General features: G+C 51.9%; 1 protein-coding gene across 3 annotated transcripts in view; it reads left to right on the forward strand.

The window, feature by feature from the left end:
* MAP3K15 (mitogen-activated protein kinase kinase kinase 15) overlaps nt 1-12,663 on the forward strand; it is a 120,626-nt gene that overhangs the window by 106,129 nt on the left and 1,834 nt on the right. For 2 of the 3 annotated variants that reach the window (XM_033106905.1, XM_033106889.1), the window contains exons 19-26: nt 1,545-1,702; nt 5,820-6,003; nt 7,055-7,208; nt 7,779-7,953; nt 8,644-8,829; nt 9,453-9,558; nt 10,461-10,683; nt 11,808-11,920. In XM_033106905.1, the coding sequence (XP_032962796.1) occupies nt 1,545-1,702; nt 5,820-6,003; nt 7,055-7,208; nt 7,779-7,953; nt 8,644-8,829; nt 9,453-9,558; nt 10,461-10,683; nt 11,808-11,920 (1,299 nt within the window). The remainder of the gene's footprint in view (nt 1-1,544; nt 1,703-5,819; nt 6,004-7,054; nt 7,209-7,778; nt 7,954-8,643; nt 8,830-9,452; nt 9,559-10,460; nt 10,684-11,807; nt 11,921-12,663) is intronic. The other variant, XM_033106897.1, reaches the window with a different exon arrangement.

Here is a 12,663-nt window from a genome sequence, read left to right on the forward strand (position 1 = left end):
ATCTCCACACTTTTTTTTTTCACCACTGAGCCCTTCGTTTTCATTGCTCAGGACTCAGGAAAGCCGCTCTGGTTGCGTGATCTTGAGACAGGCCTCGAATGTCCCCGGGCGTCAGTGTTCTCTAGTCGCACCTTGGCCAGTGTCCTCTCCGAGTTTGCTGTGTAGTATAAACCTCATTGCCAGCACATAGCGTCTGCTGTTGTTGTGTGTGCACTTTCCCTTTCCTGAGGCTTAGTTTCAAGGAAAACCAAAGATTTTACTCACAGAGCCCTTGATTGTCCTTCCTACCCCATCTCTCCAACAGTCCTTCAACAACCCCTTCTCCCTGTGCCATGTCTGATCACCACCTTCCCTGTGACAACCTCTGGTGGCTCATGACCCACAGGAGGAAGTCCAAAGCCAGAGCCTTCGGAACACACAGCTTGCCATTGGACTGCACCTACCGTGTTTCCCCGAAAATAAAACCGGGTCTTATATTAAGTTTTGCTCCAAAAGATGCATCAGGGTTTATGTTCAGAGGCTGTCATCCTGAAAAATCATGCTAGGGCTTATTTTCGGGGAAACACGGTAGGTCACTGCCTCCTTCGTTCTTCCTAGCCCCTGTCCTGTGTCAGACATCGCTGTGGCTCCCTGAACTCACTCAGTACTTCCCACCCCTGGGCCTTTGCTCGAGCTCTTCCCCTTGCCTGGAAGTCCTCCCGTCCCTTTGTCTACTTCTTCGACCTTCCTGGCAGGGGTCTGGTGCACTGGCAGTCCCAGCTGCCCCCCTTTGGATGTGCCACCATATGCATGGCAACGTCATGCTTTACCCCGACTATTCATAGCCAATGACTGAGCATGGTGGGGGTACGAGAATGAATGTGGGACTCTTCCATTGGGCAACTTTTGGGCAGGGGCTTCCCGCTGGTCTGGCTGAAGCTGTCTCAGAGCTGCTCTGCCATCTGAGACTCGAACTACCCAATTCTTCCGTCCCCCTCTCCTTTCCGAGACTTTATCCTTCATACACCTTTTCCCAATAAATCTCGCATATGCCTAATCCCATCGTGGCATTTACTTCTCAGAGACCCAAACTGACCCAGCCATAGCTTTCCCTGACTCGAACCAGGCAGAATCAACCACTTGCCTTCCATATTCTTGGAGCCCTCTGTGCACACCTCTGTTATAGCACTTACTATATTTTGCCATCAGCACTGCCACCGCTGCCATTATCATCACCGTCGTCATCATCTGTCTCCTCCTCTAGGCAGCTCCTGAAGGTCAGGCACTGTGTTTCTAGCCTTTCTGTGTGCCTGTATCTGGTGTGCATTAATATGTGCTTCTTGAATTGGGCCCGTTTATCCTTCAAGGGGCTGAGCAATCCTCTTTCAACATTAGTATTAAAGGAAGTCATGTGTCTGGTCAAAGAAAAGATACAACGACATCATTTATGCCTGAGAGCAGGCCCCATCTGTCATTAACAAGAGAGTTTACCTGTTTGCTAACGGTCTGCTTAGTTTTTAAGCAACAGGGAGCCCACCATCTTTGTTTTCCTTTTCTCCCAATAGGCACTTTGCAGTACATGGCACCTGAGATTATTGATCAAGGACCTCGCGGGTATGGTGCCCCGGCTGACATCTGGTCCCTGGGCTGCACCATCATTGAGATGGCCACTAGCAGGCCTCCGTTCCATGAGCTCGGCGAGCCGCAGGCAGCAATGTTCAAAGTAAGACATGTTTGGTGATTTAGGGTGCTGGTGCTGGGGACATGTCATCACAATCAAAATCTCCTCCCAATCCAGAAACCTCTCCACAAAGGTAGAAGAGAAAGGAAAGTTTTATTATTGAATAAGCATTAAATCAGAATGTGATATGCATCATAGGCAATCTGCTAAGAGATTGCAAACACAGAAAGAACTCTCATCCTTTTTTTGAACCAAGCAGTACAACCCTCTCCATCTGTGATCTCAAGAGGAATCCTGCCTCGTCCTCAGGGGCAAGGACTGGATGGCGCCATGGGTCACAGTAGCTCACCTGAGATTCATTGGGGTGACCATCTGTGTTAGCTAACGGACTTTACCCAAAGGGAAAATAACCTCAAATCTTTAAAACGGAAGGTAGTTTTAGAGCAAGGCACCACTGAAGCTGGGCTCCTACCCTCCCACAGAAACCAAGAGAGAGGGGCTGCTGTCTTCCTGGGTGATGACATTCAAAGAGATGGCTCCCAGGTCCTTGAGAAAGACATTCCTGGCAAGAGACTTATTTCGCTTTTAAAAATACTGACATAGATCTCAAAGAGACAAAGGATGTATGAGTTTCTAAAGTAAATGCTCTAAGAAAAGAGGAGGTGTCTCTTCCCTTATTCTCAGCAGGGAGAATTAAGCCTCTCATTTCGACTCTGTATTTGCCCTTATACTGGGTAATGGCCGAAGGCCATGTGTGTCTGTCTTTAGAGAGCAGGTTTCTGACTGGGTTTGGGAGAGGTGGGACTTTGGGTATGTCATGATGTTTCCTTTGTCTTCTAAAAAGCCTCCCAGAGCTAAGAGGAGGGGCAACCCCTGCACGTCGAGGCCCATGTAGGACTACCAGTTGGTCGCTGTGGCTGGGGCATTTACCACTGGGCCTGCTCCCTTAGGAAGGGACTTCTTGCTGGCGACCTCAAGGGAAACTGATGCCAGGACAGCCCTCTGTGTCCAAGGTTAAGGTCAGGTCTACAGCATCTGGCTCTGTACACTTGGAAAAGCTGAAGAGGGCTGTAGCCCTATGAGTCCGTTGCCAGCACTGACCTTCCGTGAGCCTTTTTGTTCTCCCCAAGGCTAGGAAGGAAGAGACGGCGTTGTAAAAGGCCAAATGGCCACTGCTTATGGACAACAAGGTCCCAGTGCATCAAAGCAGCCTGATGGAACGTGATTCCAGGATGTAATTCCTTCCTTCCCGCTTCTCTGCCAGGCATGGCAGCCTCTCAGCTCGCCTGCATCTTTACCAGGCCTCCAGCCTCAGCCTCTTTGGCACAAAGAACTCAAAGGCACGAGTGCGGGTTTCTGCCCATAAGCCCGGTGTGCTGTGTGTGCTGCGGCTGCTGTCTCCGGCCTGGCCCCTGCAGAAGTTTCTCAGAGCTTCCCACCCTCGCAGCCCCTGTCGGGCAGCTCCAAGCCAAGACCTCAGGTCGACAAATGTGTTTTGGCACCTGCAATCCCAACAAGACCCTGAGCACCAGGGATGGAGGACAGCAGTGACCTTCCCCAGCCCTTTCATGTCTGTCCATGATGGGGCCAGCTGGGGCCGTTGAAGGTCTTACCTGCCGCTGCAGTCACAGGCCTCAGAACAAATAGTGGCTGGTGCTGAGAAAAACAGGAGGGCCCACCTGAGAGCCATGGATGTCTGCGTGTTGATCTCCTGCCAACTTCCTGCAACACTCAGGAAGCCTGTCTGAAGGCTGTGACTTGCTCAGTGCATCCATAGGGTATGAGTCGCTCCCCACCCCCGCCCTCCCGTTTCTGGTTAGCTAATTAGCTATGCACAGTCTTTGAAAATATTGTGAGATTTTTGGATGGCATGTAAGGTCAGTTTTCATTGCAGCCTAGAAAGCTACTATTAAATAAATAATGTCCCCTGTGTTCTCTTTGCAAAGACTGTGCAAATTATTTCTGGGATCTCTAGAATCCTTCAGAAAAGTTTCAAGACACTTTTGGGCAGTTCCTGAAACAAAAGGAACTGTTTTTCCCCCAGAGGGGCTTTCACAGGTTCAGTTATGTCCTCCAAGAAAGATATGTTGGAGTTCTACATGGTACCTCAGAAGATGACCTTATTTGGAAATAGGATCTTTACAGAGCTACTCAAGTCATCCTTCAATCTGTCATACTGGACCTAACCCAGCATGACTGGCGTCCTTATAAAAAGCAGAAGTTTGGGCGGAGATAGGCTCTCACAGAGAGAAGATGATGTGAAGAGACACAGAAAGAAGGCCCTGGGGGAGCGGAGGCGGAGACTGGAGTGACGTGTCTACAAGCCAAGGAATGAACGCCAAGCTGCCCGCCACCAGCAGACCCTGGGAAGACGAGAGGCAGCGTCGCCCCCACAGCCCTCAGAGGGACACGTGGCTGTGCTGACACCCGATTTCAGACTTGCAACCTCCAGAGCTTGGAGACCACCGAGTGTAGTACTGTTGTGGCGGCCCTGGGAAGCTGATACAGGGACCGTTTGAATAACAGCAAAGCACTCTTAAAAGTTGTACTTGCAGGGTGCCAGGGTGCACCCCATGTTTGTTCTTTCTAAGACCCAGGGAAGAAGCCACCCTTTGCCTCTTTGGGTTCTTGTCCTGAATTCTTGTCTCTGGTCCCCCTAGTGCCCTTATGTCCCCACCCCTCAGGTGAAGGGTGCCACCGATAATGTGCCCAGCATTTCAAATCTTGGGAGTTGAATTCTGTCCAGTATTTAGTGTTCTCAACTTCCAAAATTCCTTTAAAAATGTTTTATTTTATTGTGGTAAGAACACTTCCCATGAGATCTTCCCTCTCAATAAACTTCTAAGTGCACAGTACCGTCTTGCTGACTCCAGGAAAGATGCTGCACAGACCTCTAGAACGTACTCATCTTGCTTAACTGAAACCTTTTGCTCACTGAGTAGTAACTCCCCCTTTCCCCTCCCCCAACCGGGACTCTCGCTGTCCTTGCCCAGGTGGAGCAGCGTGTGGGAAAAGGTGAGTGCATGCTGCTCGAGGGACAGAAGGCTTGTGGTTCGCTCTTTGCAGCACCCAGATCCCGCTTAGGGGAGCAAGGGAGGCCAGGCCAGCCCCCGGGGTACCAAGGAGCTGGGAATGGGGTGAATGTGGAGGCCACAAGGGCTTCCACCCCGAAAAGACGCAGGGAAGATTGCAAACTTGAACACGAGAACTCTTAAGAAGAGTTGCCCCGGATGGGCACAGTTACACAGAAGGGGTTTTGCAAGATGGGTAGGCAGGACTAGTGAAAGCATTGCCATGTCACAGTGACATGTGACAACTCAGCCCCAACTCCTGCTCCCCTCCAGGTCACAGGGCAGAGAGCCTTTAGCAGAACAATGGTGAGCTGGCCAGAAGCGGGAGCCGAAGCAGATATTGTAGCAGGAGCCCGAAGAGGAAAGGGCAGTGGCCCTCCTTCGGCCGGTTGTACCCCATGGGGTGAGGGCGTGGGCCATGAGGTACCAGCCTCCAGGTGTGGTCTGCACGTGGTTTGCAGCTGGAGGTGGGGGAGTTGGGCTGTGAATGCATAGACAGCGAGGTGAGTCCCCAGCATTCTCCGGGGACCCTGTGTGTCAGGGAACAGATCACAGATGCCTTTGAACACCCTCAGCTAGAGCAGCCTGCTGGAGGCTGTGGTCCCAGCCTCGTGTCAGTTATCTTCTGTGTAACAAACCACCCCAAAATTTTAGAGGCTGAAAACAATCACTTTTTATTTCCCACGGTTCTGTGGGCTGACGGTTGGTTCTTCCACTGCTCTTGCCCAGGCCCACTCGTGTGCTGGCGTGGCTGGGACAGGATGCGCTCAGAGGCCGTTGCCTACAGTCCCCTTCACCCTGGGTGTCCTCCCTGCATGGTGGTCTCAGGGCTCTGAGAAGACTGCAGCAGAAGCCTCACGGCCTCTTAAAGCCTCGGCTCTGAAACTCCCCCCAGTCTGTTAGGCAAAGCAAAGTCCCAAGAGGCCCTCAGGGGCCTGGACGCGGGCGTGGGTCATTGAGGCTGTTGCTGTGCTCCACCCGCAGCCCCTCAGAGGTTGGCACGTGTAGTGGCTTTGAATTGAAGGCATGTACATGTCCAGTCACCTGAGGCCTCACCGTCACATTGGTCACCTCTCCCTCAAATGCAGGTGGGGATGTTTAAAATCCACCCCGAGATTCCTGAAGTCCTTTCTACGGAAGCCAGAACCTTCCTTTTGTCCTGTTTTGAGCCTGACCCCCACAAACGTGTCACCGCTGCTGACCTCCTCAAAGAGGGTTTCTTAAGGCAGGTGAACAAGGCCAAGAAGAACCGAATTGCTTTCAAGCCAGCAGGTGAGGCCTGCTGGGACAGCCTGGTGATCCCCCGGGCCCCAGGCTTCTCTGGAGTTAGAGTGCCAGCTCTCCAGAGCACTGAGCTTCCCATGTGGTATCCATTTTTGTGAAGAGCGTGTGTGTGTCGGGGGGCGTGCAGCAGGTGTGGGGTTGTCAAAAGCCAACCGATGAATGTCCCTCGATTTCCTGACAGAGGCTCACAGGGAGCTGCCAAAGTGATAGCGATGTCCCTCCTTCGTTAAAGCCTTTCCTTTGGGGACCGTGCTGTGGAGGGAGGCAACAAAGGCCCCCCCCCCCCCCGCTCGGGTTTGGAGTCTTCTCCACCTGCAGGGCCTGGTGCTTCATTTCTGGAGCCTAGCCTGTCCCCCTGTGCTGCTCCTGACCTTGTACTGCCACCCTGTAGCCAAGTGACCCCTTCTAGGGTAGTAAGTCCTACTGGCAATGACATAGGCTTGGCCCCTGGAAAGGAACCCTTTGCTCCCTTCCCTGCTGTGGACGGTCCCAGGCAGGACCCAGCTGCTCGGCATCGTGCTCCGGGAGCGTGACTCGCTATGGCAGTGTTCCCTGCAGGCCCCAGCCCACCCCACACCCGCTGAAGCAGGAGCTACATGTCACCGGGACCCCTGGGTGTTTGTGGGCACCAGTTAGAGCAACTCAGGCGTAGTGAGCCTCAGCAGCGGTCCCCTCGGAGCCTCTCCCTACTTCTCTGACATCTCCCCAACTCCAAGCCCCCCAGCTCCCCCTCTAATCCTCCATTGTCCTTTTCACAGTCTTCCATATCTGAGCTCCATACTCTTCCTCAGCGCCCAACATACCTCTCTGAGCCTCCATTCTCCCTCTCTGACCCCATCCTCCCTCTCTGAGCCTCCCCCAAACATCCTCCCATTTGGAGCCCCCATCCTTTCTCTGAGCCTCTCCTCTGGCTTCCTCCCTTTCTGACGCTACCTTCGCCCTTTCGCTTCCCCCCCCTTCTCTGAGCCCCCATCTTTTTCTGAGCCTCTCCCCACAGCATCCCTCTCTGAGCCTGCCCCCCATGTCTGTCCTCACACAGAGGGTGCCCGGGGCACCACCCTGGCCCTGCCCACAGTGGGTGAGCCCATGGTCAGCAGCGAGCTTGGCTCTGTCTCCCCGGACTTGGATGCACAGTCGAATGCGTTCTTCGAGAAGGCCCGGGAGCCCAGGCACCGGCTCAGCCACCTGCTCAGGTACTGCCGGCCCCATCCTCCTTCTGTGGGTCTGTGAGGAGTGTGCTGGCCCGGGGGCTAAAGACCTCCTAAGTCCAAACCAGATGGCCTGGCAGAGCTTTTGCTTCCTTTTTGCTTGGTCGGTTGGGCGGTAGGGTGGTGGGCGGCCAACGGTGGGAGAGGGCGGGGACGGTGTGCTCGGTCACGGGACTCCCACCTCCCTGCCCTCCCTCACCTCCCTTCCCCCGGTCCATCTCCCTTCCCTGTTCCTTCTTCCTTCCCCTCCTACTCTCCGTTTTTGCTCCCCCTTCCCCAGTTGCCCCCTTATTCTCTCACCTAGCACCTCCTTTCTCTCCTTCCACCTTTCCCCCCCTTTGCCCTCCCTTTCCGAACACTGGTGCTACTGGGGGGGGGGTTGGGGGGAGGGGGAAACACCCCTCATCCCCCTCCATCAGCCTGCCTGCTGCAATTTCATCTCCTAGAGGGCAGGGCTGCAGAGGAGTCACCTCTTAACCCCTCCCCATGGGGTCCTAGCTTGGAGGCTTTGCCCAGGGGACGTAGGGGTTGATTGTCGGCTGTGTGTGTCCTCAGTGTTCCAGATGAGAGCTCAGCCTTGGAAGACCGGAGCGCAGCCTCATCCCCGGAGGACAGAGACCCGGGTCTCTTCCTGCTGCGCAAGGACAGTGAGCGCCGTGCCATCCTGTACAAAATCCTCTGGGAGGAGCAGAACCAGGTGGCTTCCAACCTGCAGGAGTGCCTGGCGCAGGTACAGGCTGGAGGTGGGGGTGGGGGGGAGGGGGCGCGTCCAGGTCCCGGCACACATGCAAAGGGACCAAGGTTCCTGCTGCCCTGGAACATTTGCAGTTACAGTAATCACCATGAGTATTTCCCAGCGTCTTTCCCTCCTCCAACAAAAGAAAACAGAAAGAAAAGACTCCCCTGAAACCAGTTGGTGGAACACAGCGGTCAGTCCAGGCAGAGATGGGTCGGTGCTGCCTCCTTGTGGGAAACCAGCCAAATGGCAGCACAAAGCCCAGGGGCTCCCAGCCTTTGCCCTGCTCTGGGAGAACAGCTACTTTAGGGAGAAAGGTTATGGATGAAAACATTGGGTTTTTAACTTCTTTTGGATGGGAAAAGTTCCTTTCAGGAAGAGACCACTGCCCTACTGTGCCCCTTCTGACAAAGCCCATTCAAGGGGGGCCTTACAGGACGGCGGAATCATTCCTAGAGGGGCTTAGTTGTGTGTGTATGGCAGCGAGAAGACGGGCCACAAAGCCCTCTAACAGGAAAGATGGAGGGAATTCTAGGAACAGAGACCCTGTCTCACCTGTAGCACCCACAATTCCTTTAGCAAATGTATAATGGACAATCTAGTTAATCTAGATTCCCGTAATGCTTGAATTCTCCCTTCCTCCCTGACTTACTCAGTGAAAGTGACTTTTGTGTGTGTGATCAGAGTTCTGAAGAGTTGCACCTCTCAGTTGGCCACATCAAGCAAATAATTGGGATTCTGAGGGACTTCATCCGCTCCCCGGAGCACAGGGTGATGGCATCCACGATATCAAAGCTAAAGGTGGACCTGGACTTTGACAGCTCATCCATCAGTCAGATTCACCTGATACTGTTTGGATTTCAGGATGCCGTAAGTACTCAATCTGGCCCTAGAGAACATACCAGAAGGCAGGATGCCCACCACAGCAGCTTATAGCCAAGCGCATGGAGTTTGATTGCCATCTTCTCTCACAGTCCCCATCTCTTCTCACGTTTACACCTGCGTCCCGAGTTTCAGCAGTTCCTTCTGAACACTGAATATGCGAGTGCAGGGGCATGGGCCGATTGCATTTGACCATGGAGAGCAGGAGTATAGGATTTGGGAATAAATGGCACCTGCCAGCTGACCAGGGTTGGGGTTTAAGCTTATGTATGTGTCTCCCCAAACAGATGAGTTGCTCCAGGCCCAAGACCATGTCTGGCTGAGCTTTGTGTCCCAAGCCCCCAACACAGAGCCTGAGGTTCCATAGGTGCTCAGTAAGTGCTCGCTGAATAAAGGACGAAGAGGCCCCGTGCGGGTAGATGGATCACTGTACCCATGAGCGCAGGTCAGCGTGGAGATTCAATCCAGAAAAACCATAAGTCGGGTCGAAACCCAGAGCACAGCGACATGGTTAACACTTTGTCTCGGAGTAGAAGCGAAATAGAATGAGTAATAATGCGTATTTCTAACAAGTACAATGGACCAGAAATGTGGATTTTTGTGATTTATAGGTAAATAAAATTTTAAGGAACCACTTAATTAGGCCCCACTGGATGTTTGCAATGGACAACATCATCCGGCGAGCGGTGCAGGCTGCAGTCACCATTCTCATCCCAGGTAAGTGCGTGCTTTTTGGTCAAGATGAGCTTTCAGGCTACAGAAAAGATCAGAAATGTCCTGTGCATGCAACACTTGTTGCTTTCTCTTTCCCATTTTGGCTGTATGCTTGCCTTCAATAAAGTAATGGTGCCAGACCCTTTGGGGCTAAGATTCTGTGATTCTAAGAATTTCTTCTGGTGCTGTATTTTCATGCCCAACCCCCTCCCCGGGCAGAACTGAGAACACGTGTAGACCAAACTGGGGCTGTAAAAGGGGTCACTGATCCTACAGTGCATCCTCCTGTGTGCCCAGAAACACCTCCTGGTTGGTGGGTGATTTTGTAGCACAATCCCCTCGCAGAATCAGCATGTGGTAGCTGTAATCTTCGGCTTTTGTTGACTGTTAGAGCAGCTTAATAACCCAAGTTGATTCTCCTTCTGTGGTGACTTGTCCTATGAAAGGAAGTTTGCAACACTTGTGTTGACACTGCCACTTCCTCTCTTGACTCTACTCAGTCCCTGTCTTCTGCCCGCTCCCCTCAGTGCACTGGAGCCCAAGCTCAGTTCCTTCCAAAAGAGGCCTGTTAATCCCCAGGACTGCACTACTCCCCATTCCAAGCAGGCAGCTTTCGGTAGTAAAAGAACACAGGCCACGTTGGAAGCCTTGCTGTACCTTTTTAAAACTGTCCTCGGCTAACATCTTTAAGCCTCAGTTTCCTCACCTATAAAATGGGGATGATCATCTTTGCATATCAAAAACTGAAATAAGTCTCTTCTCCATTTACAAAGTCAAGTCCCTGGATGGAGTGTCACAGTGGCCAGGCCAGCTTCTGAATAGCCTTGTTTGCTGGCACGGGACATAAGCTACACATGGCCCTGGCTTGTTGAACGATGGTCCTTTCTTCTTCCGTGATTTCTCAGAGCTCCGAACCCACTTTGAGCCCGCCTCGGAGACTGAAGGGGTAGATAAGGACCCGGATGAGGTGGAAGCGGACTATCCCCCAGCAGACCCGCCTGGAAGCGAAGCACCCACGATATGCGGAGAGAGCACACCCACTGCAGCACTTGCTGAGGCCCAGCCCCAGCAGCTCCACCAGCAGCGCCTGAGCCTCCAGCTGGGCGAGCTCAGGCAGGAGACCAGCAGGTCAGCAGGGGCGGGACAATGACCTAGCGCAGCAAAGCCATCAGTTTAGTTGAGTGCTTCCCGCAGGTCTCAGCAAATCGTCTTCCCCAAGGAGCTGGGCCACATGCCATCCTTTGGGGAGGCAGGTACAGTGCCACAGGCCACACGGAAGTGAACCACACCGAAGGCAGCAGCAGCTCCTTCTTTCTTTTTTCCACATGGGGCCCCAGGCATGGCCTGGGGGTGCAGCCGGCTCAGCAGTGGACACCTGCAGCCTGCCGCTGTACAAGTAGCCAAGTTGGGGACTGGTTTGCACTTTGTCGATGGCATGTGTCCCATAACCCTGACCCCACAGAATTTTTAAATTAACTGGTAGTGGTGGCAAAATGTGTCAAGTTTTAGAAATATGACAAATGTGCAAGTTGATAGTAATACTTAGCACTTCTTTAAAATGTTTTTCTGGTTGTCTGTCATTACCCAATTCATCAAATGTTATGTGTTCGAAGGTTATTCTTCTCCACTGTTGCTAGTATGTGACCCTCCAGTCTCAGAATTAGTAATGAAATAGCAGCGCCCGACTACGAGCAGCTGACACACACGCAGCCCCACCAAAGCCCGTCCTGGGGGTGCGGAGCCTTCGCTGACGCTGGGCAGAGCACGATGGCGGCACCTACTGCCCAGTGATGCAGGGTGACCTGCTCTGTCCCGACGAGCGTGAGCCGGTGCCTGCCTCCTGGAAGGGTTCGCAGCAGCACTCTCCCCACCTTCTCCCGTCCCTCTCACCCCAAGCTGTTCCATCAGGAGCTTGGCTTCATCTCCTGGGAGCAAAGAGCCTGAATGGTTGAGGGAGACAAGTTATCAGGTCACCCCAGATCATCTCTCTGGCTGAGTTCCGCCAGGTTATCTTTTGGTTCATGACACATTTTGAGACAAAACATAGCCACGCTCTGAGCACTGGTCTGTTTTCAAGGGGAGGAAACACAAGGAAGGTGCCCATGTGCGAGCTGATCACGGAACTTTGAAGAAATTAGACTGACCATTGGGGGTTGTGCCATTTCTTTTCAATCGAATGTTCAACAAATGTTTGAGTTGAATTGAATGGTGTTAGACTCTCTCTGGGTGATGGCTTTTTTTTAAAAAAACAGACTTTTGGAACACCTAGTTCAAAGAGAGAGAGAGTACCAGAATCTTCTACGGCAAACCCTAGAACAGAAAACTCAAGAATTGTATCACCTCCAGTCACAATTCAAATCTGATGGTGAGTGATCTTCCACTTGCTCTGACTTAACTGTGTCACACCGTTTAAAATGGGGCTAATATTCTAGTCAGCCTTGACACAGCTGACGTTAGTCTCTGTCGAACCAGTAAGTAATGCAGTAGATTCTGGAATACTAACCAATAAAAAGGAACTACTGGTAAATTCAAAAACACGGATGAATTGCAAATGCATTATTGCTAAGTGAAAGAAGTCAGATTCAAAAGGCTACATACTATGACTCCATAAATACAGAATACTTTACACAATATACTGTTAAAGGCAAAACTATAGGGAGAGAAAACAAATCAGAATGGGTGGGGGCCTGAGACCATGAGAACCTTTTAGGGTCATGGAAATTTCTGTGTCTTGACTGTAGTGGCCATGACTGTCACAGTTCACAGTGCTGCGTAACTATAGGGTGCTTTACTGTACAAATTATACCTCAGTAAACCTGCCTTGTTCATTTTGTGCCACTTACTAAAGGGCTACAGCTACCTCTTGGAATGGATAAGCTCTGATGCAAAACCTCAATAACTGAAACCATTTCTGCATTTGATTTCCAGTGCAGTTAGCAATGTGACTCCTCAGAAAAGGCATTTTAAAGATAGGAATAAGCATTTAAAATGATAGACAAACATACTAAATTCCATACAGGTCGTACGTAAGGATTATTTGAATTGCTAGAGAGTGAATCCAAGAACTACAGATTGTTGTGCAATGCGTATTAGAGCAACTGAGTCAGG

Source organism: Rhinolophus ferrumequinum, chromosome X (genome assembly GCF_004115265.2).
Source record: "Rhinolophus ferrumequinum isolate MPI-CBG mRhiFer1 chromosome X, mRhiFer1_v1.p, whole genome shotgun sequence".
NCBI lineage: Eukaryota > Metazoa > Chordata > Mammalia > Chiroptera > Rhinolophidae > Rhinolophus > Rhinolophus ferrumequinum.